Below are 25,298 nucleotides of genomic sequence, written 5' to 3' on the forward strand. Positions count from 1 at the left end.
TACTGTTTCAATATATTTTTATTAGCAGTTATTACATCAAAATTCACAATTACAGGATCCGAAGGACTGTCTTAAAAATTCTCAAGTATATGTAATTAGATTTTAACAGTAAGATAGAACATATCCTCATTACAGCACAGCCCTTAGAGTCAAGGATAATACTGAGAATTAAGTACAGTTCTATCAAGAACTCGAAATTAATTCTGTATGCATAGTGTCACTTAAAACAAAGTTCAAGGAAGTATAAGAAGTCTATGGATGTGAATTTCAGTGGCAAACATCATTGACTTCCAAACAACTGACACCAAAGAAATTTCCAATCAAAACATAAGCATGGTGCCTTTCGTTCAATGTAGAGCTATAATAATTCTATAAAGAGACCCTGAATCCTTAAGTCTTATAATATGTTTTTATGCTGTGACACTAATACAAAACACGTCACTCTAATGTATAGATTGTGACGCATCATGACAAAAAGATAGCCTTTTTCTATCAGAAAATCCTGATTTTTCCAGTGCAATATAGGCTGTTCATTGCTGATCTATTGAAATTCTATATTTTCCAGCCTGAGCGGTATTGTAGGATTCACAAATATTACACTTCATGCCTAATATATGGAACTGAACTGTAGATCTTCCATTGCAATCATTGCAGAGAATCTGAAAAGAGATGAATTCAAATTAAGTAAATTAAACCTTATTGATAGAAAGTGGTACTGTCTGTTCAAAATCATTCCTCAAAAATCATACTGAAGAGGTATCTTCCTGGCAGTCCAGTGGTTACGATTTCGCCTTCCGATGCAGGGGGTGCAGGTTAGATCTCTGGTCAAGGAACTAAGATCCCACATGCCTCACAGCCAAATAAAACCAAAACGTAAAACAGAAGCAATGCTGTAACCAACAATAAAGACCTTAAAACTGGTCCACATCAAAAAATCATTTTAAAAAACCATACTGAAGATGTGAAAACATATACATCTAAGTCTAAATATTTCCATAAATAGAATACCTTTTATTTGTTCACTGAAAGTTCTAAGAGGCTATTAAGGTAGCTCTAAATTTAGAAAATGAAAATGTGGATTTGCACTAAGAAGTCTTATTTTAAAAGTTCCCAAACAGCATAAATAGTACTAATACAAAAGTTAACACAGGAATACTCAAATCAACACTTATAATTCAAAACAACACACAATTTCATTATTTTTCACTGACACTTAGAAAATTATCTTAGTCAACAATTTTTTACATATTTATACTATTTTTGCTTGTTAATATATTAAGTTCCTGGTCTTAGATGCCTCAAGAATGAATTAAAAGTTCAAAAGAGTACTTTCTAAAGTTGAACAAAAGAAAAGAAAAGCTTTTGGTTCAACCCTAAAATGACAGTAAGATGCCACTTAGGAATTAGTCTCTTCTCATACTGAGATCTTGAAAAATAAAAAAGGGTGTTAACATGAAAATCAATCAATACATTACTATGTGAGGAAAGTATTAACTTTAGAAAAGCCACACCATAATAAGTAGAAAACATCCAAATTTTCTCTAAATTATAATTTTGAAAGTAACTTTTTTTTTTTCCTTTGAAGATTTTTCTTTGGACCATTTTTAAAGCCTTTATTGAATCTGTTACAATGTTGTTTATGTTTCCGTTTTCTGGCCCCGAGGCATATGGGATCTTAGTTCCTCAACCAGGGACTGAACCTGCACCCCTTGCTGCTGCTGCTGCTGCTGCTAAGTCGCTTCAGTAGTGTCCAGTTCTGTGAGACCCCACAGACGGCAGCCCACCAGGCTCCTCCATGCATGGGATTTTCCAGGTGAGAGTACTGGAGTGGGTTGCCATTTCCTTCTCCAATGCATGAAAGGAAAAGAGAAAGTGAAGTCGATTAGTCGTGTCTGACTCTTCGTGACCCCCTGCACTGGAAGGCAAAGTCTTAACCACTGGATCGCCAGGAAGTCCTCCTGAAAATTAATTAAGAATATGATCTAAATGGAGAAGGTACTCACTGCGGAGATTTAGAGGGTTAAAGAATGACTGCTAGTGGTTACAGTTTCCTTTTGGCGTGGAGAAAATATTTTAAAATTGATGGTGGTTGTATCTCCAAGAATACACTAAAAAGCACTGAACTGTCAGTCCATTTTCAATGGACGAGTTGTACAGTATGTGAATTATATCCCAATAAGGTTGTTACTTTAAACAATGATCTAAACAGAATATAGCAGGCTATAGCCTCTAGTAAAACATAACGCAACTATCAGTATTACAAAAATGATCTTTCATCGACCTAACAATTATCCACACAAATTATGAAATGCTACAGTGTAAATTACACAGAAAGTGATTTTTATTTGGCTTTGTTAAGGGGTTTTTATCTTTTTATGTAGAAATATCTGAACTGAAGATTTTTGAAAATTTTTATGTCCAAAAATCATTAAAGCACCAGAAAGCTATCTACTTTTCAATTCTGTTCTGTAAATGAATATGCTAGACAGCATATATTGAGACTAGACAGCAGCACGTCTCAATTAATGGAGAAAAGATGATCATTCTCCACAAGACTAAAGGACAGAAATACTTCTTACATTTTAGACTGCAGGCTAAGACCAAATTAAAAAGTCTTGAATAAAAAGCAAACATTAAAAAACAAAAAAGCAATCTTCAAAAAAAAAGTAAACATGTTAGCCTTAAATAAAATTTAAAATAATTAAAACATAATCAAAATAAAATAGCAGACCAATAATGCACCTCTACTCAGTTATTATCAATTCACTCCGTTAAGTAATAAGTAAATAATTTAGAACGAAGTTTTTGCCTGCCATCTAGTGTTGGCAAGTATTACACGAAGATATTCTTAGATTTTCTTTTTTCCTCTGAGTTCAGAATAACTAAAATTTAAAGATTATTTGGTCCCTCCCATTAATCATCACAGTGACATCTATGCTGAAATAGTACTTTTTAGACAGATTTGAGCAAAAGGGCAAAAATAAACATGAACATCAACAAGGAACCTGAAAAGTCTTTTTAGGCATTGATTCTACTCACATCCACAGTCATGTTCTGATATTCTGAGGGCATAGGAGTCTGTGCTACCTCATCATCCCGTTGTCTCCAGGACCTACTCATATCTAAAGCAGAGCGCATACACAATGGACATCTGTAGCCTCTAGGAGAGATATAAAAGAGTTATTTTCCAAGTATTAAATGGAGAGTGTATCAACTCAGGCTAACTGGTACATAAACCATCTAATACAAGCATTATTCTATACTTCAAGACCATCTCACAAACCTTTTCAATTAAATCTTGTATCATAGGGTATTTTTTAAACCTACTTCTTTTTCCTCAGTTCTATAAAATGGAGAGGAATTTCTTAGTATTCTTTGTAGAATATATGCAATATATTTTAAAAACCAATTAAACTGCTTTTTAGCTAAACAGCCTCGATTTCTTAATATATTCAAGCAAAGAAGAGATTGTATTCCTTAAAAACTATTCAGGTCATGTTTTCTTTCTAAAAATTCTGAAAATGTTCCCTTTTATCTGGCTCTTAAAATTTCTGCTCATCAGTTTGCAGGACCAAAATATACTTACACAATTTCCCCTTTTCTAACTATCTGCATCTCACTTTAGCATCCTTTCCCCACAACAAAATTAGCATTAGATAAATCTTAGTATGAGTTTTGGATTTTTTTGCACCTCATCATAGTGGGCTAATACAACAGCTAATAATTTTGAGCAACATGTCTCAGCATGTTTGTTTTTACAACGCTATGACTGTCTCAGGCAGAGACCAAGCTCCCCAATTAGTAGCCAGAGAATGAAAGGTATGTGTCTCAAACTGCAAATGAGGTATGGCATAACAGAAACATGAGGATAAAGGCAAAGTCCAGTGTTTCTCTCCCAACATGCTTTGCCCAATTTAACAGTACTCATCTACCCTACCCAACTCAAAGGAAATATCCACCATATCCAAATATGGTACAAGTAACTGGGAGGTTTGCCCATTTCCTTCCCTACTCACCTGCAAAAAAAAAAAAAAAACAAAAACAGACATCTTACAGTAACAATTTTTTATAATCCCATCAAACACTCACTCTTTCAACATATCTTCATAACATGTTCTGAAAGAAAATAAAACATTATTTTAATAAAGCAAAAAGTATCTCCACCATTTCCAAACATTTTTGAGGGAAAAAAACAAAGTTACTTTACCTATGTAGAAGATGTCCACATGGCAAGACTTGAGCAGCAATACGAGATGTGTGAATGTCCTGTGAAAGCAAATAAAGTTGGTGGTTAATTACATGAATACAATATAAATCCTGAGTATTTTAAATTCAAAAGGGGATATTTCCAAAGCAAAAAATATTTTAAGCTCACCTCCAAACATATTGGACAATTCTGCCGGGAAACATTTTCAATACACTGTTTAAAAGCAAAATTAAAATTACCAAAAGCTTAACTAGATGTTAATTATATAAACACAGCATTAATAATAAAAACTAACAAAGGAAACAATACCAACAATACTAACAATACCAATTAAATGTAATAATGAACATTAATATGTCTCTTATATGTCAGACAAGAACTGAACAGTTAACTCTCACAACTATTTCAGGCTTTGCACATTACCTGAAACAATGAAATTGTCTAATACATCTTAATTATTCAAATTATCTTCATTTTACAGATAAAGAAATAGTAATAGTTCATATTAAAGAGATTTTACTACATGCCATATGTCAAGTTCATTACCTGTATTATCTCAATTAATTCCCACAACACTGAAACACATACAATTATTTATCCCATTTTACAGATGAGGTATTTGAGGCCTGTGCATGCATTCAAGTGTGCTTGGTCATGTCCAAGGCTTTGTGACCCCATGGACTTATGGCCCACCAGGCTCCTCTGTCTATAAAATTTTCCAGGCAAGAATACTGGAGTAGGTTGCCATTTCCTTCTCCAAGGGATCTTCCTGACCCAGGGATTGAACCCACATCTCCAGCACTGGCAGGCGGGTTCTTTACCACTGCAAAACCTGGGAAGTCCCTTTGAGATCTAGAGAAGCTAATTAACTCCCCAAATTACATGCTATCAAGAAATAGAAATATATGTGTGCTCCAACAGGCTGCCCATTGAGCCTGAGTTCTTAACTTGACAAGACAAAGTCTGATTAGGTGTGAAGAGGTAAGAGAAAGCATCAAGCCACAAATGATACCCAGGTTTTTTAGCCAACACCTGAGTAGATGATACCACCACTTACTAACATAGACAATAAAAAATAACCGAGAAACAAAACAAAAATACCACAAGAGAAACTGAGTATATGGTTTTCTAAAGACAACATAGCATATCTAAAGGCAACACAGCATAGTTAGTCAGCCTAAACTCAAGTCTGTAAAACCAAATCCAATCTTATATCATCTCCAAAATCTATTAATAAAGTACTTAAAGCCAGGACTAAAATCCTTAGGAGTCATCTTCATTCAGCCCCCATTCTCTCCTTTATACTTGTCACTATAGTCTCTGTTTTCATTATTCACCTCAGTTTCTTTTACTACCTCAGTATTTTAGGCTAGCTATTATCTAGTAGGGCTTCCCTCGTGGCTCAGTTGGTTAAGAATGTGCCTGCAATGCAGGAGACCAAGGTTCAATTCCTGGGTCAGAAGATCCCCTGGAGAAGGAAATGGCAACCCACTCCAGTATTCTTGCCTGGGAAATCCCACAGACAGAGCTGGGCAGGCTAACAGTCCATAGGAATGCAAAGAGTAGGACACAACTGTGTGACTAACTTCCACTTTTTCATTATCTAGTATCTTTTAAAAACACCCTCATCAGATTCTCCATTCTCTCAATTCTTGGATAGAATCGGTACTATAAGCGATAGCTTATTAGATTTTCTCCTAAATAATGAAAAATAATTTTTAAAAGGCCTAGGACCATGATATAAAATTTCTACATCCAAGTTAAAAATATTTTTATTGAAAAGGAATACTCAATTATCTAGGAATGCTATATTAACAAAAGGTTACACTGCTATTTCTCCTGTACCATACATTTTAAAAGCTATTCTCAAAACCAGTTCCAATGATAAGAATCCACAGGCTAATTTAGAGGCTGTCTACGTTATAGTAACTGATGTTAAGTATTCTTACACCCTATAGAGAAGAAAAGGGAACTGTAGATCAGATATTCTAAGGTGTATACTTTAAAACATTTACTTAATACTGCTTAAAAATAAAAAGCAACATGACTATACTCAGTAACATCTGAAAGTTACCATGCTTTTAAACAAATTAGGATTTTAGCTGTTTTCAAAAATAATACTTTTTAAATCATACAAACTGAAGTACATACCTTGTGCTTCCCTTGGAGATTCATTGCAAGGCATAAGTTACATTTCAAACAGTGGAAAAAATCTTCCTTTGGACCAATCCTAAAAAATAATGTGAAAACAAAAGATTATATATGTTTTTATTACATATTTACTCATTATATATAAGTTCAGATTCACTATAAACAAAGTCCAAACCACACTGAAGAATATGAGGTGAATCCCTACTTCCCCAACATCATTCCCCAAATGTAAGCCCTACAAACAGAACGGTATCTTTCTTTCTGAGTATTTTTTTCTTCTATAAAACTGCATACACACACACATACAGACACACACTTTGAGTTTTATTTTTTACACAAATGGATTCTTTCTATCTATCCTGCTTTGCAACTTCTTCTTAACAGTATTCCTTGAAGACTATTCTATGTAAGAACATACAGAACCACTTTATTCTTCTTCAAAGTTACATAATATTAGATAATATGGATATATCTTAATTTTTTAATATTCTTTTACTGATAAAACTTACTATCTTTAGCTACTGAGATGACACAATAAATAACTCTTACAGACATCAGTCAACTACATATTGAGGATTTTTCACAAAATTCCTAGAAGTGGAACTGTAGGGTCACAGGGCAGTGCATCATCAGTTCTGATACTGCCAAACTGACCTCCAAAGACAGTACTAATTTATACTACCCCAGTGTGTAACAGCACCATGTTCCCACACCCTAGCCAATACTGGTTACCTATATGACAAATAAAAACATCACTTTTAATTTGAATTTCTCAAATGATACACAGAGTATATTTTACTCTTTATGAGCTACCTGGACTTCTCTTGTGGCTTGTCTGTTCACGTGCTCAGTTCATTCTTCTTAATAGGGCATTTGTCTTTTATAATTTTAAAGAAGCTCTTTAACTCAAATATATACTTGATTTACAATATTATATCAGTTTCAAGTATGTAGCATAGTGATTAGTATTTTTATACATTATACTCCATTTAAAATTACTGCAAAATGGCTGTTTCCCTGTGCTGCACCACCCGGAAGCACAACTTCACTATAGTCAGTCCTGTCCGATTCTGTGACTCCGTGGACTACAGCCCACCAGGCTCCTCTGCCCAAGGGATTTTCCAGGCAAAAATACTGGAGAGGGTTGCCATTTCCTACTCCGAGGATCGTCCCCACCCAGGGATCGAACCCACGTCTCTCGTCTCTCACATCTCCTGCACTGGCAAGCGGACTATTTACCACTTAGCACCACCTGGGGAGAAGGCAATGGCACCCCACTCCAGTACTCTTGCCTGGAAAATCCATGGAGAGGAGCCTGGTGGGCTGCAGTCCATGGGGTCGCTAAGAGTCGGACACGACTGAGCAACCCACTTTCACTTTTTACTTTCATGCACTGGAGAAGGAAATGGCAACCCACTCCAGTGTTCTTGCCTGGAGAATCCCAGGGACGGGGGAGCCTGGTGGGCTGCCGTCTATGGGGCTGCACAGAGTCAGACACGACGGAAGCGACTTAGCAGCAGCAGCAGCAGCAGCACCACCACCACCACCTGGGAAGCACAATATATTCTTGCAGCTTCCCTTACCTCTATATCTTGCCCTCTCTGCTTCTCTCTCCACTAGTATCCACTAGTTTGTTTTCTATAACTAAGTCTGTTTCTGTTTTGTTATATATATTTACTATTTTTTTTAAAAGATCCCACGTGTAAGTGATAATATACAGCATTTGGCTCTGTGACTTCCTTCATTAATACTCTTTAGGTCCACCCACAATACTGCAAATGGCAGAATTTCATTCTTCACTATGCTGAGCAATATTCCAGAGTGTGTGTGAGAGAGAAGACAGTATGTGTGTGTACACATCTCCTTTATCTGCTGGTGAACACTTGCGTCGCTTCCATATATTGGCTACTGTAAATGATGCTATTATAAACTCTTGAGCAAATGTACCTTTTTGAATTAGTGTTTTCACTTTTTTTGGATATGTACGCAAGAGTGGGGGCGTCCCAGGTGGCGCAGGAGTTAAGAATCTGCCTGCCAATGCAGGAGACACAAGAGACTCGGGTTCAATCCCTGGGTCAGGAAGATCCCCTGGAAAAGGAAATGGCAACCCATCCTGCCTGGAAAATCCCATGGACAGAGAAGCCTGGCAGGCTAGAATCCATGGGGCTGCAAAGAGTCGAACAAGACTGAGCACGCAAGTGCACACACACAAATAGCACCCCGAGAATGGAACTACACACGGCATCATAAGGTACTTCTACTTTTAGTGTTCTGAGGAACCTAATTAAAGGAGTTCTTTACATATCCTGGCTTCCCTGGTGGCTCAGATGGTAAAGAATCCATGCAGGAGACCTGGGTTTGATCCCTGGGTCAGGAAAATCCCCTAGAGGAGGGCATGGCAACCCACTCCAGTATTCTTGCCTGGAGAATCCCATGGACACAGGAGCCTGGTGGGCTACAGTCCATGGGGTCACAGAGAGTCAGACACAACTGAGAGCAACACTTTTATACATCCTGGATATTAATCTTTTTCAGTTGTATACATTAAAATTACTTTTTTGGTATGTCAACTATATTTTTTATATCTTTTATCATACATTCAATTCCTAGGTAATAAAAAGACATGATATTTCAATTTATGGCTTATGCGTCTCTTTTTTATTATTAATCTTTTTATTTTTTTGAAGGATAATTGCTTTATAGAATTTTGCTGCTTTCTGTCAAACCTCAACCTGAATCAGCCATAGGTATACATATGTCCCTTCCCTTTTGAACCTCCATCCCATTTCCTTCCCCATCCCACCACTCTAGGTTGATACAGAGCCCCTATTTGAGTTTCCTTTGCCATATAGCAAATTCCCATTGGCTATCTATTTTACATATGGTAATTAAGTTTTCATGTTATTCTTTCCATACATCTCACCCTCTCCTCCCCTTTCCCCATGTCCATAAGTCTACTCTCTCTGTCTGTTTCTCCACTGTTGCCCTGTAAATAAATTGTTCATTACCATTTTTCTAGATTCTATGTATATGCATTAGAATATGGTATTTATCTTTCTCTTTCTGACTCACTTCACTCTGTGTAATAGGTTCTAGGTTCATCCACCTCATTAGGATTGAAATGCGTTCCTTTTATGGCTGAGTAATATTCCATTGTGCATATGTACCACAACTTCCTTATCCATGCATCTGTCGATGAACATCTAGGTTGCTCCCATGTTCTAGCTATTGTAAATAGTGCTGCAATGAACAACGGGATACATATATCTTTTTCAATTTTGGTTTCTTCAGGGTATGCCTCTTATTTTGAAAAAACTTTTGAAACCCATTGGTCATATACATACTCTCCTATATACTTCTAATACTATGGCTTATGATTTGATTTGATATGATATGATTATATTTTTATTTCATCCATTTGAAATCTACTATGTGAGACTATGTAAAGGTGAGACTGCTAGTTGTCCCCAACTTTCTCTTATCCTCTTCCTGCACAATATTAGCTGGGCACAGGGCTGTACTGAATAAAAATTACTTCCCAACTTCTCTGGAAGTGTGAACAGAAGAGACAAATGAAAATTCTGTTTTGTGCCCCTCGGAGAAAAGGGCGTACCTTCCCTTCACCTATTTCCCCCTTTCCACTGACAAGAATATGAGTTCTTTTAAATTGTGTAGACAAGGAAGTATCTTATAGATAGCAGGGCAAAAATAAGAGAAACCTGGGCTTCTGTTTAAATACATGGTTCAGACTTTTCCCTGAGAAACATAAATGTCTATTTTGAGCCAGCTGTTATTTAGCATTTCTGTTACAACATGCTAAAACCATATTCTAATGAATACATAGAATTTTAGTAATCAATTTTTTGTTTCCCGAATGGATTATCAGTTATCTTAGTACCTGTTCTCCTGATCTGAAATGCCATTTTTGCTATAAATTCGTACGTTAAATATGTGAATGTGTGCGTGCGCACACGCACGCACACACACACAATTTTTCCCTTTATTTATTTGTCTATTCCTATACAAAGAATACGGAGAAGGCAATGACACCCCACTCCAGTACTCTTGTCTGGAAAATCCCATGGACGGAGGAGCCTGGTAGGCTGCAGTCCATGGGGTCGCTAAGAGTTGGATATGACTGAACGACTTCACTTTCACTTTTCACTTTCATGCACTGGAGAAGGAAATGGCAACCCACTCCAGTGTTCTTGCCTAGAGAATCCCATGGACGGGGGAGCCTGGTGGGCTGCCATCTCTGGGGTCGCACAGAGTCAGATATGACTGAAGCGACTTAGCAGCAGCATACAAAGAATATACCATTTAAATTACTCTCACTTTGTCATGTTTTGGTTATGTGGGAAGGCAATCCCCTTGTTGTTCTTCCTTTTCAAAATCTGCTCATCTCTGTATATTTTCTTTTTCAGATGAAATTTACAATCAGTCTGTCCAATTCCACAGGTAAAACCCTGCAGGAGACTTCCACTACTGCCCAAGACAGAATAATAGACAAGAGACTGGATCTACCCTCTTACCTAAAACTACTACCACACAACCCAAACAAAATATATGAAACAAGTTTCACTGAACATCAAGCAATGGAAGACAGTGACCTGCAAGATACAGGAAACAAATTGAGTGAGCCCTAAAACTGCCCTAGTTTATTGCCTAGAGCACTTTCAGGCAGTAGGACAAGTTGGAGGAACAAAAGCAGAGCCAGAAAGATTTGCTGATCGAAAAGATGAGCTGAGAGTCCAAGGAACTCAAGATTGGTGTAGCTCACAGGATAGAGTATCAGAGAGGACAGAGCTGCACAGGGGAGCCCCTCAAGTATTTAGCAGGATACACATCAGCTCATGCATGTGAAGAAACCCCCCAAGGCCAGAGAGAGAACCATTCAAGAGAACTAGAAGGAACAGTGTTCAGCAGTCAGATACGGTATCAGTGTTTGCTCCCTTTGGCCAGACGGGAAAACCTTAGAATTCATGGGGTAATGGGCTGAGTACTCAGGAAGGTATTGCCTCAGTGGTGAGGAATAATTACTCCTGGAATAAGCACACCTCCAGATTCATCTAACAAGTTATAAAAGCAAGTCCCAGAAGTACCAAACTGTTCAAAGTAACTTAACTATATCCCAAAATAAAGCTCAAGAAGATTTGCAGGAATATGAAAAGTTCCCAATAAGGTAAAAATCACAATGTCTGGTATCCAACAATGACCAGTCACCCAAAGGCAGGAAAACCAACTAAAAAAATAATTGAACAATCAAAATCAATCCAAACTGACACAGAGGTTAGAATTAGCAGAGAAGAACATGAAACCAATTATTATTACTACATTTCACATGTTCAAAGAGTTAATACAGATGTAAAAAATTAAAAAAAGACCCAAGTCAAATTTCTAGACATAAAAACTAGAAAAGGGGGTTTGCTTATGATTGTCACATCTTTTGGTATATTTGTTATCCTTCCTTAAAAACACCTTTAGGGACCTCCCTGGTGATGCAGTGGTTAAGACTCCAGGCTTCCAACACAAGGGGCACGGGTTCAATCCCTGGTCAAGGAGCTAAGATCTCACAAGGCACAGCCAAAAAACAAAACACTACATAGAAATGGAAAGTGATTTAAAATTCTACAATAGAAACAAGGAAAAGGACTCACATAGGACACTTGGAGCTCCAACACTGGTACCATTCTAATTCTTAAAAACAGTGGTTTGATGTATTAGTATACTTTAAAACATACATTTGTTACATATATGCTTCTGGACGGAACACTTTAGGATTTTTAGAAAGAAAAAAATTCCTATATACCAACATGTCAACAATAGCTTGTCAGTGCAGGCTGGACCGAAGACTACTTTATTTTCATTCTTTCTACTTTCCTGTATCATCCAATTCTTAAGCCTATACTGATTTTATCAAAACTTTTGATAATTTTTTAAACTAATTTTCAAAAAGGAAAAATCTACCCTAATTTTCTACCTTAGCTTCCTACAAGCCACTTCATATAAAAGCATAATTTCTACCCCAAATTTAAAATTTAAATAGCCACACAATTGTTGATGGGCTAGTTAAATGATGAAGGCATGAAGAAACTTTTAGGGCAATGGAAATTTTTTTTTTAACCTTGATTTGTGATGATAGTAACATAGTAGATATATTTGTCAAAAGCTACTGAACTGAACATTTAAAATTGATGCATCCCATAAGATGTAAATTCTGAAAGCCCTCTGTCCATGGAATTCTTCAGGCAAGAATACTGGTGTGGGTAGTAGCCATTCCCTGACATAATTATATTCCAATAAGGTGATTTTAAAAACTATTATTGCTAAGATATATTAGAAATAATTTAAAAAGAATTTTTTTACATACAGTACCTACAAATTCCACAGTTTTCACAATGATACTGTTTCTTGTCTTTGTCAAACAGATGGCATACACTGCAATAATATTCTCCAAACAATGTGCTACATTCCTCACAAGTCTGTTGTGCCTAAAAAACAAAAAGGAACTAAAAATATACAATTTACCAAAACATTTTGAATTACTAATTTAAATGTCCAGATTTTTTCTTCATGTACATGTGGGTTTTTTTTTTGACACTGAAATACATTTTATTAATAAAGAACGTTGAGATAAGCACACCAACTTAAATACAAAAATGTTTTTAAACTCGACAGTCATTACACTAAAACAGATCTGACAATCTTATTCACAGTTATTATAGTTTACAGAACATTTAATTAATATTTCCTCTATTTATTCCTCCTCTCCCTCCCATTGCATGGCTCACACCTCTCTGTCTGTTAAACTGGCGACCACGGAGCTTTACATGTTTTCCTACATTTAAACCCAAGACACTGCATACTTTAAGAGCTATTGCAATACTCCTGATTAAATTTTCAAAACCACCTTAGTACAAGTTTAAAAAAAAAAATAGAAATATGTAATAAAATCTTACATGCTGAATTTTTTCACAGTTTATGCACTGCACTTCCTTTACTTTAAAGCGATCTAGCTGATGATCTTCATTGTTATCATGACACAATCGGCAAGTATAAAGCTTGTCACAGCAAGGTGCCTAATCCCCAGGAGAGGGGGAAAAAAAAAAGGTATAAGAAGCAAGACAAGGCAAGTTTGAAAAAATGCAAAAAGAAATTTCTTTCCTTCTCCTCCTCCTGGAACAAGGTCAAAGATTACAACCAATGGATCATTTGGTAAACTGATAACTACACATAACATTTCACTGTTTTCCCATCAACATCTGGGTCTCTATCAAGTTGAACACAACCCTGCAGTTCAAAACAAGAATTATGAAAGATGGCTGTCCCTAAACTTAAAAGTTAATCCCACAATACCCTAAACTCATTCTCAGCATTAAGTAGCAGGCAGGCAATTTCTACTTAAGACATTTCAGACAAATTCCTTTACCAACTTTAACACTGAAGCATTAAATACTATAATGATTATATTTTAGTCCACTTAAGTTTACCACACATCAACTCTGTGTCTTAAAGTTTGGAGAACACAATAAACGTAAAAGACAGTCCTTGTTTTCAAGATTGGCAAAGACTGCCAGTTGTCCAAGGCAAGAAAGCGGACTCTCTCCTTCTTCCTGGACACATGATTGCCCAGCTACACTACTGTTTCCTTGCTGTTACTTCTGGTCAAATGACTTTAAGTTCTTAGCAACAGAATACGCACAGAATAAAATCAGTGCCTCTCCTGGGCCTGTTTATTAAGAAGCTAGACATGCCTCTTCCCCCATGCTCCCTTCTCCCTTTCCACCAGATGAAACCTGGGCAGCAACCCAGTTGATGACTATATGCCCTAAAACATGGTTAACAACACAACAGAGAAAATTTGTCCAAGGACTGGTCATTAAAACAGCCTCATTACCAATCTAGATCATTCATTCACCTTGAATTGTGAGGTGAGGAGAAATAAACTTTTTATTCTTTAACTCACATTACTACTGGGTCTTTTTGTTACAGCAACTTAGCTTTACCCTAACTAGTACCTCAAAAAGTCTCTAGGCCAGTAAGCTAACCTTATATTATACTTTCCAGTACACTGTGAACTTTAAGATTCACTCATTCCTGAAGACTTCCTATGTCATGACTACCATAACATAGTTCATTCCTTCCGCTTACGTTTTCTGCCTGGCAGACTTAGGCCTACTCACGCTAAAATGAAGCTGGCAAGCTATAAAACTTATTTGAGATGAAAGTGTATTCCGAATCTCCACTCGCTTACCCGCCTTCTATTATTTCATCACACACCTGAAAGTGATCCTGGGAAAAGCCAGCACAGGCCCGGGGCTACCTCTGTCTACTTCCAGCACCAAAAGACTAAATAAATGAACCCCCTGATAGGCAAGGCCAGGTTTTTGCCAAGCAAGAACTTCGCTTGCAAACTACAACACAAAGGTGGGGCCAGTGCTCGCCTTGACAAAACACGCTCTTTACGGCAAGAAGCCAGTCACAGGTAAAGTTATCCTGACAATAGCTTAGCCCTACAACAAACTTAAGCCCAAGCTTCACCTCCCGGCCCACTCCTACCCAGCCCGGCGGAAGCTCTTAAGAACCCAGTGAAATCGTCACCTTCAAGAGACATCCCCTGTCGTAATGCTCGCAGCCCCGCCGCCTTTGGGCTTGCCCGCGGGCGCCATCTTCCAGCGCCGAGAAAGCCATCGCCTCCACCTCCCCTCAAACTCCACGACCCCTTCCCCCAGGCCAAAAGCTACGCTCAGAGAAGCAGCGCCGCTCTAGCCCACCCCGTCCCGGCGGCAGCAGCCTCCGGAGCCAAGATGGCGGCAGGGCACGTGACCCGGGGCAGCCGGATTTCCGGCGCCCGGGACCACGGGGCGGAAGCGAAAGGAGGCGCAGTCTCCGTTGTCGTCGTTAGTCGCTTCCTTCACCGCTAACGGTAATAATTCTTAGGTTGTCTCCCCTTTTTCCCCCATTGCTACCCGCCCACAGCCTGGGCGCGGATCGGGGCGAGGAGGACCCCAGCGGCGCGGAGACGTCCGGTGGCCCCTGGAAGGGCCGCTCTCCGGCCGCGGCGACTCCTGTGACAGGGCGACCCCTCCCTCTCCCGGCAGCTGCCGTAGCCTCGAGAAAGGGGCGGAGCTCTTGCCTGGCCTCCGGGCTGGGAGCGAATCCTAGCGCGCGCGCGGCGACGACCGAGTAGCCAGGCGCTCGTCAGCGACCCTAATGCCTTTTTGTCCCTTTCTTCATTACTTCCTCATCATTCATTCAGTAGTATATTAACATTTACTATGTGCCAGTCACCAGCTACGCCATGGGAACGAAAGTGACCAAAAACGGTTCTGGGAACTCATACTGGTGAAGGAGAAAGAGAGTCCACAGACACCCTGAAATAAATGTAGGTTTACAGCTTGAAGAAGTGCTAGGAAGGGGAAGTGTGTGTTCCAAGAGAGCTAGTACTAGAGGGAATCTGACTTAATCGGGTGTCAAGGAAGGTTTCCCTGAGGAAGAAACGCTTGAGCTGAGAGCTCAAAATGAGCAATCTAGGAGGCATCAGTGTGCCAGGATCTGGTGACAGAGGGAACACATGCCTGTAAGAAGTAGTGGGAGGGAAATGTACCCACCCCCCCTGAAACTGACATAAGGCTTAGCTGAATATGACCTGCCTTGTTAAAGAGTCAAACCCCTAGAAAATTTTATGAGCAGAGCTGCGGGTTTTGAAAGAAAATATTTGCCTTTGGCTTTCTAACCTCATGTAATGTTACGTGGAACGTACTGGGAAAGGTAAATATGTACGCCTTAGCTTTGAGGTTACTGACGCTTGCCCCCTTAATTTTCTTTCAGTTCTCGTGTGAGTTGCTGAAACCATGGTGAAATGTTGCTCGGCCGTTGGATGTGCCTCTCGCTGTTTACCAAATTCCAAGTTAAAAGGACTGACATTTCACGTGTAAGAGTCTGCTGTAGTTAAGCCAAGTACTTTTTGACTGTTAAAAGAAGCAAAAGACAGGTCTACTTAAATCTTCATTTTGCAGCCACTTGCTTTACCCCTGAGCTATACCCCCTAGATCTTTGATTTTGAACTTTAGGTCTCAACTTCTTTTTTAATAACCTTTTTAATTGAATTTGAAGTGACAATAATAATTTTACATTTTTATAATTAGTTCAGAAGCTTAAGATACCTGCAAAGGTATCACAGATTAACAAAAATATCATCAAACCTTTTTGCTAATATTACTATTTTGCATTTTAACATACCTTCAAAGAAATTGTGTTGTTTACATGTAGTTTACAATCCAAATCAAGAATCTCTGCCAGATATATTCTGTCCTTTAAAAATAAATCAGGCTTATGTTTATGTTGATGTTTAAAAATAGATCAAGCTTATGTTACAGAGAAAAGGGTATAAATTACAACTTCAGACCAAGTTTAGCTGTACTGCAGATAAATCACTTCAGTTCAGTTCAGTCGCTGAGTCATGTCCGACTCTCTGCGACCCCATGAACCGCAGCACACCAGGCCTCCCCCAGCTCCCGGAGTTTACTCAAACTCATGTGCATCGAGTCAGTGACGCCATCCAGCCATCTCATCCTCTGTAGTCCCCTTCTCCTACTTGCCACCGATCCCTCCCAGCATCAGAGTCTTTTCCAATGAGTCAACTCTTCGCATGAGATGGCCAAAGTATTGGAGTTTCAGCTTTAGCATCAGTCCTTCCAATGAACACCCAGGACTGATCTCCTTCAGAATGGACTGGTTGGATCTCCTTGCAGTCCAAGGGACTCTCAAGAGTCTTCTCCAACACCACAGTTCAAAAGCATCGATTCTTAGGTGCTCAGCTTTCTTCACAGTCCAACTCTTACATCCATACATGACCTCTGGAAAAACCTTGACTAGACGGACCTTTGTTGGCAAAGTAATGTCTCTGCTTTTCAATATGCTATCTAGATTGGTCATAACTTTCCTTTCAAGAAGTAAGCATCTTTTAATTTCATGGCTGAAATCACCATCTGCAGTGATTTTGGAGCCCAAAAAAATAAAGTCTGACACTGTTTCCCCATCTATTTCCCATGAAGTGATGGGACCAGATGCCATGATCTTTGTTTTCTGAATGTTGAGCTTTAAGCCAACTTTTTCACTCTCCTCTTTCATCTTTCATCAAGAGGCTTTTTAGTTCCTCTTCACTTTCTGCCATAAGGGTGGTGTCATCTGCATATCTGAGGTTATTGATATTTCTCCCGGCAATCTTGATTCCAGCTTGTGCTTCTTCCAGCCCAGCATTTCTCATGATGTACTCTGCATGTAAGTTAAATAAACAGGGTGACAATATACAACCTTGATGTACTCCTTTTCCTATTTGGAACCAGTCTGTTGTTCCATGTCCAGTTCTAACTGTTGCTTCCTGACCTGCATATAGGTTTCTCAAGAGCCAGGTCAGGTGGTCTGGTATTCCCATCTCTTTCAGAATCTTCTACAGTTTATTGTGATCCACACAGTCAAAGGCTTTGGCATAATCAATAAAGCAGAAATAGATGTTTTTCTGAACTCCCTTGCTTTTTCCATGATCCATCGGATGTTGGCAATTTGATATCTGGTTCCTCTGCCTTTTTTTTTTTTGCATATAGACATTGTATTTATTTTTTTATTTTTTTTTTTAAATTTAAATGTATTTATTTTAATTAGAGGCTAGTTACTTTACAATATGGTATTGGTTTTGCCATACATCAACATGAATCCACCACGGATGTACACGTGTTCCCAATCCTGAACCCCCCTCCCACCTCCCTTCCCATACCATCCCTCTGGGTCATCCCAGTGCACCAGCCCCAAGCATCCTGTATCCTGCATCGAACCTGGACTGGCGATTCGTTTCTTTTATGATATTATACATGTTTCAATGCCATTCTCCCAAATTATCCCACCCTCGCCCTCTCCCACAGAGTCCAAAAGACTGTACTATACATCTGTGGCTCTTTTGCTGTGTCACATACAGGGTTATCATTACCATCTTTCTAAATTCCATATATATGTGTTAGTATACTGTATTGGTGTTTTTCTTTCTGGCTTACTTCACTCTGTATAATAGGCTCCAGTTTCAACCACCTCATTAGAACTGATTCAAATGTATTCTTTTTAATGGCTGAGTAATACTCCATTGTGTATATGTACAACAGCTTTCTTACCCATTCATCTGCTGATGGATATCTAGGTTGCTACCATGTCCTGGCCATTATAAACAGTGCTGCGATGAACATTTGGGTACACGTGTCTCTTTCAATTCTGGTTTCCTTGGTGTGTATGCCCAGCAGTGGGATTGCTGGGTCGTATGGTGGTTCTATTTCCAGTTTTATAAGAAATCTCCACACTGTTCTCCATAGTGGCTGTACTAGTTTGCATTCCCACCAGCGGTGTAAGAGGATTCCCTTTTCTTCACATCCTCTCCAGCATTTATTGCTTGTAGACTTTTGGATCGCAGCCATTCTGACTGGCGTGAAATGGTACCTCATTGTGGTTTTGATTTGCATTTCTCTGATAATGAGTGATGTTGAGCATCTTTTCATGTGTTTGTTAGCCATCTGTATGTCTTCTTTGGAGAAATGTCTGTTTAGTTCTTTGGCCCATTTTTTGATTGGGTCGTTTATTTTTCTGGAATTGAGCTGCAGGAGTTGCTTGTATATTTTTGAGATTAGTTGTTTGTCAGTTGCTTCATTTGCTATTATTTTCTCCCATTCTGAAGGCTGTCTTTTCACCTTGCTTATAGTTTCTTTTGTTGTGCAGAAGCTTTTAATTTAAATTAGATCCCATTTATTTATTTTTGCTTTTATTTCCAATATTCTGGGAGGTGGGTCATAGAGGATCCTGCTGTGATTTATGTCAAGAGTGTTTTGCCTATGTTCTCCTTTAGGAGTTTTATAGTTTCTGGTCTGACGTTTAGATCTTTAATCCATTTTGAGTTTATTTTTGTGTATGCTGTTAGAAAGTCTTCTAGTTTCATTCTTTTATACTGAAGTGGTTGACCAGTTTTCCCAGCACCACTTGTTAAAGAGATTGTCTTTTCTCCATTGTATATTATTGTCTCCTTTGTCAAAGATAAGGTGTCCATAGGTGCATGGGTTTATCTCTGGGCTTTCTATTTTGTTCCATTGATCTATATTTCTGTCTTTGTTCTAGTACCATACTCTCTTGATGACTGTGGCTTTGTAGTAGAGCCTGAAGTCAGGCAGGTTGATTCCTCCAGTTCCATTCTTCTTTCTCAAGATTGCTTTGGCTGTTCGAGGTTTTTTGTATTTCCATACAAGTTGTGAAATTATTTGTTCTAGCTCTGTGAAAAATACCGTTGGTAGCTTGATAGGGATTGCATTGAATCTATAGATTGCTTTGAGTAGTATACTCATTTTCACTATATTGATTCTTCCGATCCATGAACATGGTATATTTCTTCATCTATTAGTGTCCTCTTTGATTTCTTTCATCAGTGTTTTATAGTTTTCTATATATAGGTCTTTAGTTTCTTTAGGTAGATATATTCCTAAGTATTTTATTCTTTTTGTTGCAATGGTGAGTGGGATTGTTTCCTTAATTTCTCTTTCTGTTTTCTCATTATTAGTGTATAGGAATGCAAGGGATTTCTGTGTGTTAATTTTGTATCCTGCAACATTACTATATTCATTGATTAGCTCTAGTAATTTTCTGGTGGAGTCTTTAGGGTTTTCTATTGTAGAGGATCATGTCATCTGCAAACAGTGAGAGTTTTACTTCTTCTTTTCCAATCTGGATTCCTTTTATTTCTTTTTCTGCTCTTACTTCTGTGGCCAAAACTTCCAAAACTATGTTGAATAGTAGTGGTGAAAGTGGGCACCCTTGCCTTGTTCCTGACTTTAGGGGAAATGCTTTCAATTTTTCACCATTGAGGATAATGTTTGCTGTGGGTTTGTCATATATATCTATTATTATGTTGAGGTATGTTCCTTCTATTCCTGCTTTATGGAGTGTTCTTATCATAAATGGATGTTGAATTTTGTCAAAGGCTTTCTCTGCATCTATTGAGATAATCACATGGCTTTTATTTTTCAATTTGTTAATGTGGTATATTACATTGATTGATTTGCAGATATTGAAGAATCCTTGCATCCCTGGGATAAAGCCCACTTGGTCATGGTGTATGATCTTTTTAATGTGTTGTTGGATTCTGACTGCTAGAATTTTGTTAAGAATTTTTGCATCTATGTTCATCAGTGATATTGGCCTGTAGTTTTCTTTTTTTGTGGCATCTTTGTCAGGTTTTGGTATTAGGGTGATGGTGGCCTCATAGAATGAGTTTGGAAGTTGACCTTCCTCTGCAATTTTCTGGAAGAGTTTGAGTAGGATAGGTGTTAGCTCTTCTCTAAATTTTTGGTAGAATTCAGCTGTGAAGCCGTCTGGACCTGGGCTTTTGTTTGCTGGAAGATTTCTGATTACAGTTTCAATTTCCGTGCTTGTGATGGGTCTGTTAAGATTTTCTATTTCTTCCTGGTTCAGTTTTGGAAAGTTGTACTTTTCTAAGAATTTGTCCATTTCTTCCACGTTGTCCATTTTACTGGCATATAATTGCTGATAGTAGTCTCTTATGATCCTTTGTATTTGTGTGTTGTCTGTTGTGATCTCTCCCATTTTCATTTCTAATTTTATTGATTTGGTTTTCTCCCTTTGTTTCTTAATGAGTCTGACTAATGGTTTGTCAATTTTATTTATCCTTTCAAAGAACCAGCTTTTAGCTTTGTTGATTTTTGCTATGGTCTCCTTTGTTTCTTTTGCATTTATTTCTGCCCTAATTTTTAAGATTTCTTTCTTTCTACTCACCCTGGGGTTCTTCATTTCTTCCTTTTCTAGTTGCTTTAGGTGTAGAGTTAGATTATTTATTGGACTTTTTTCTTGTTTCTTGAGGTATGCCTGTATTGCTATGAACTTTCCCCTTAGCACTGCTTTTACAGTGTCCCATAGGTTTTGGGTTGTTGTGTTTTAATTTTCATTCGTTTCTATGCATATTTTGATTTCTTTTTTGATTTCTTCTGAGATTTGTTGGTTATTCAGCAGCTTGTTGTTCAGCCTCCATATGTTGGAATTTTTAATAGTTTTTCTTCTGTAATTGAGATCTAATCTTACTGCATTGTGGTCAGAAAAGATGCTTGGAATGATTTCAATTTTTTTGAATTTACCAAGGTTAGATTTATGGCCCAGGATGTGATCTATCCTGGAAAAGGTTCCGTGTGCACTTGAGAAAAAGGTGAAATTCATTGTTTTGGAGTGAAATGTCCTATAGATATCAATTAGGTCTAACTGGTCTATTGTATCAGTTAAAGTTTGTGTTTCTTTGTTAATTTTCTGTTTAGTTGATGTATCCATAGGTGTGAGTGGGATATTAAAGTCTCCCACTATTATTGTGTTATTGTTAATTTCCCCTTTCATACTTGTTAGCATTTGTCTTACATATTGTGTTGCTCCTATATTGGGTGCATATATATTTATAATTCTTATATCTTCTTCTTGGATTGATCCTTTGATCATTATATAGTGTCCTTCTTTGTCTCTTTTCACAGCCTTTGTTTTAAAGTCTATTTTATCTGATATGAGTATTGCTACTCCTGCTTTCTTTTGATCTCTATTTGCATGGAATATCTTTTTCCAGCCCTTCACTTTCAGTCTGTATGTGTACCCTGTTTTGAGGTGGGTCTCATGTAGACAACATATATAGGGGTCTTGTTTTTGTATCCATTCAGCCAGTCTTTGTCTTTTGGTTGGGGCATTCAACCCATTTACGTTTAAGGTAATTATTGATAAGTATGATCCCGTTGCCATTTATTTTATTGTTTTGGGTTCGAGTTTATACACCGTTTTTGTGTCTCCTGTCTAAAGAATATCCTTTAGAATTTGTTGGAGAGCTGGTTTGGTGGTGCTGAATTCTCTCAGCTTTTGCTTGTCTGTAAAAATTTTGATTTCTCCTTCATATTTGAATGAGATCCTTGCTGGAAACAGTAATCTGGGCTGTAGGTTATTTTCTTTCATCACTTTACGTATGTTTTGCCATTCCCTCCTGGCCTGAAGAGTTTCTATTGAAAGATAAGCTGTTATCTTTATGGGAATCCCCTTGTGTGTTATTTGTTGTTTTTCCCTTGCTGCTTTTAATATTTGTTCTTTGTGTTTGATCTTTGTTAATTTGATTAATATGTGTCTTGGGGTGTTTCGCCTTGGGTTTATCCTGTTTGGGACTCTCTGGGTTTCTTGGACTTGGGTGATTATTTCCTTCCCCATTTTAGAGAAGTTCTCAACTATTATCTCCTCAAGTATTTTCTCATGGTCTTTCTTCTTGTCTTCTTCTGGTATTCCTATGATTTGAATGTTGGAGTGTTTAATATTGTCCTGGAGGTCTCTGAGATTGTCCTCATTTCTTTTAATTCGTTTTTCTTTTTTCCTCTCTGATTCATTTATTTCTACCATTCTATCTTCTACTTCACTAATCCTATCTTCTGCCTCCGTTATTCTACTATTTGTTGCCTCCAGAGTGTTTTTTACCTCATTTATTGCATTATTCATTATATATTGACTCTTTTTTATTTCTTCTAGGTCCTTGTTAAACCTTTCTTGCATTTTCTCAATCCTTGTCTCCAGGCTGTTTATCTGTGATTCCATTTTTATTTCAAGATTTTGGATCATTTTCACTATCATTATTCAGAATTCTTTATCAGGTAGATTCCCTATCTCTTCCTCTTTGGTTTGGTTTGGTGGGCATTTATCCTGTTCCTTTACCTGCTGGGTATTCCTCTGTCTCTTCATCTTGTTTATATTGCTGAGTTTGGGGTGGCCTTTCTGTATTCTGGCAGTTTGTGGAGTTCTCTTTATTATGGAGTTTCCTCGCTGTGGGTGAGGTTGTACTGGTGGCTTGTCAAGGTTTCTTGGTTAGGGAAGTTTGTGTCAGTGTTCTGGTGGGTGGAGCTGGAATTCTCTCCGGAGTGCAATGAAGTGTCTAGTAATGAGTTATGAGATGTCAGTGGTTTTGGAGTAACTTTGGGCAGCCTGTATATTGAAGCTCAGGGCTGTGTTCCTGTGTTGCTGGAGAATTTGCTCTGGAACTTGTTGGCCCTTGGGTGGTGCTTGGTTTCAGTGTAGGTATGGAGGCATTTGATGAGCTCCTATTGATTAATGTTCGCTGGAGTCAGGAGTTCTCTGATGTTCTCAGGATTTGGACTTAAGCCTCCTGCTTCTGGTTTTTAGTCTTATTTTTACAGTAGGCTCAAGACTTCTATACAGCACCATTGATAAAACATCTAGGTTAAAGATGAAAAGTTTCTCCACAGTGAGGGACACCCAGAGAGGTTCACAGAGTTACATGGAGAAGAAGGAGGGAGTTAGAGGTGACCCAAATGTGATGAGGTGGAATCAAAAGAGGAGAGAGCAAGCTAGCCAGTAATCACTTCCTTATGTGCGCTCCACAGTCTGGACCACTCAGAGATATTCATGGAGTTACACAGAGAAAAGAAGAGGGAGGAAGGAGACAGAGGTGGCCAGGAGGATAAAAGGGGGGAATGAAAAGGAGAGAGACAGATCCAGCCAGTGATCAGTTCCTTAAGTGTTTTCCACCTTCTGGAACACACAGAGATTCTGAGAGTTGGGTAGAACAGAGAAGGGGGAGGGAAGAGACAGAGGCGACCTGGTAGAGAAAAAGGAGAGTCCAAAGGGGGAGAGAGCAGTCAAGCCAGTAATCTCACTCCCAAGTAAAAATGGGTACTGAAGATTGGGTTCTTAAAGGTACAAAATTGATAACAAATACCAAAAAGCAAAGATTAAAATTCTAGAGTAGAGGTTGGATTTTCAAAAATACAATATTAAAGAAAAGAAGAAGGAAAAAAAAATAAAAGTCACAAAAATTATTTTAAAAAAATATATATATGGTTTGCTTTAAAAAAAGTCTTTTTTTAAAAAACTAATAGTAGGTTATAAAAATGAAAATTAAAGGAGTAATAGAGGACTTAAAATTTTTTTTAAGTTAAAAAGAAAAAAGAATGATAGTAAAAATAGTAAAAATATATCTAGGACTTTCTCTGGTGGTGTTGTGGGCAGTGTGGGGTCAGTTCATTTTTGGATAGTTCCTTGGTCCAGCTTTTATTTCTCAAGATCTAGGCCCCTTCCTATGTAGTCGGTACTAACTACAGGATTTTAATCTGTTGCACTGTCATTTCCAAGGCGGTTCCCTCGGTGCCGGGGTCCAGCCCCGGCTGATCCAGGGTATTCGAAGGAGAGATGGCTTCGGCGACCTATTTATTTATTTATTTATCAAAGATATAAAGAGTAATAGAATGAGGATAGCTCAGTAGGAAAATTCAGTGGAGAAAAAAAGCTGAGTAGCTTGGTTTACGCAGAAAATCAGTATAACCCGTGACACCAGGTTAGCTCTGACCACGGAGGCCGCAGGCACCCTCTCGAATAGCGGAAGGTGCCCCACCTTAGACACCTTCTCGAGTGGGTCTTAGAAGCCCAGGCAAATAAATGGTCGCAGAGGACCTCCGCGCTCCAGATGGAGACTCAGCTGGAAATTGAGGAGAAAATGACATGGGGAGACCAAGCTTTGGTGAGCAAGGCCCGTAGCTTTATTTCCAACAGGGGTTTTTATACCCTAAGTTACACATAGAGGATAATAGGGGATGCAAAGTCAGCAGTCTCTGATCCTTATCAAAAACCAGTGTTTCTTTCCTGCAAATTTATCGTATACAAATGGTTTAGGTGATTTACATCATCTTCTGGCCAGAAGGCCTATTAACATTTTATGACTCTTGACAAAGACTTATTTTCTCTAAGAGTAATTATTTTAAGGTTTGGCGCCATCTTCCGAAGGTGTTAGATAAAATTGCATTCCTATAGGGTGGATGTGTAATGGGTTTACAACAAAGGAAAGAATTTATTACCTTAAGGGTCTAAAGTTACTAAC

The 25,298-nt window shown here is 38.2% G+C and overlaps 2 protein-coding genes across 4 annotated transcripts in view; one reads left to right on the forward strand and one right to left on the reverse strand.

Annotated features, from left to right (window-relative positions):
• Window positions 1-15,443, reverse strand: RCHY1 (ring finger and CHY zinc finger domain containing 1). The gene is made up of 9 exons (XM_027544757.1): window positions 14,960-15,443; window positions 13,318-13,437; window positions 12,734-12,849; window positions 6,359-6,437; window positions 4,376-4,420; window positions 4,208-4,266; window positions 4,090-4,116; window positions 3,040-3,160; window positions 1-659 (listed from the first exon to the last, which is right to left on the reverse strand). Exons 1-9 carry the CDS (start codon window positions 15,047-15,049, stop codon window positions 531-533), a joined length of 786 nt encoding a protein of 261 aa, XP_027400558.1. The 5' UTR covers window positions 15,050-15,443; the 3' UTR covers window positions 1-530.
• THAP6 (THAP domain containing 6) overlaps window positions 15,197-25,298 on the forward strand; it is a 27,645-nt gene continuing 17,543 nt past the window's right edge. For 2 of the 3 annotated variants that reach the window (XM_027544760.1, XM_027544758.1), the window contains exons 1-2: window positions 15,197-15,284; window positions 16,190-16,292. In XM_027544760.1, coding sequence (XP_027400561.1) covers window positions 16,213-16,292 — 80 coding nt within the window. In that variant the 5' untranslated portion in view covers window positions 15,197-15,284; window positions 16,190-16,212. Of the gene's footprint in view, window positions 15,285-15,530; window positions 15,744-16,189; window positions 16,293-25,298 lie in introns of those variants that run through there. The other variant, XM_027544759.1, reaches the window with a different exon arrangement.

This window comes from Bos indicus x Bos taurus, chromosome 6 (genome assembly GCF_003369695.1).
Source record: "Bos indicus x Bos taurus breed Angus x Brahman F1 hybrid chromosome 6, Bos_hybrid_MaternalHap_v2.0, whole genome shotgun sequence".
NCBI classification, from domain to species: Eukaryota; Metazoa; Chordata; class Mammalia; order Artiodactyla; family Bovidae; genus Bos; species Bos indicus x Bos taurus.

Excerpts from the sequence above, each read along its gene's own strand:
- RCHY1 (XM_027544757.1), bottom strand. The coding sequence starts at position 15,049 with ATGGCTTTCTCGGCGCTGGAAGATGGCGCCCGCGGGCAAGCCCAAAGG. Across the intron at positions 12,850-13,317 it reads ACTGTGAAAAAATTCAGCAT|GCACAACAGACTTGTGAGGA; the intron begins GTAAGATTTTAT and ends TTTGTTTTTTAG. Across the intron at positions 4,117-4,207 it reads TGTGGACATCTTCTACATAG|AACATGTTATGAAGATATGT; the intron begins GTAAAGTAACTT and ends ATTTTCTTTCAG.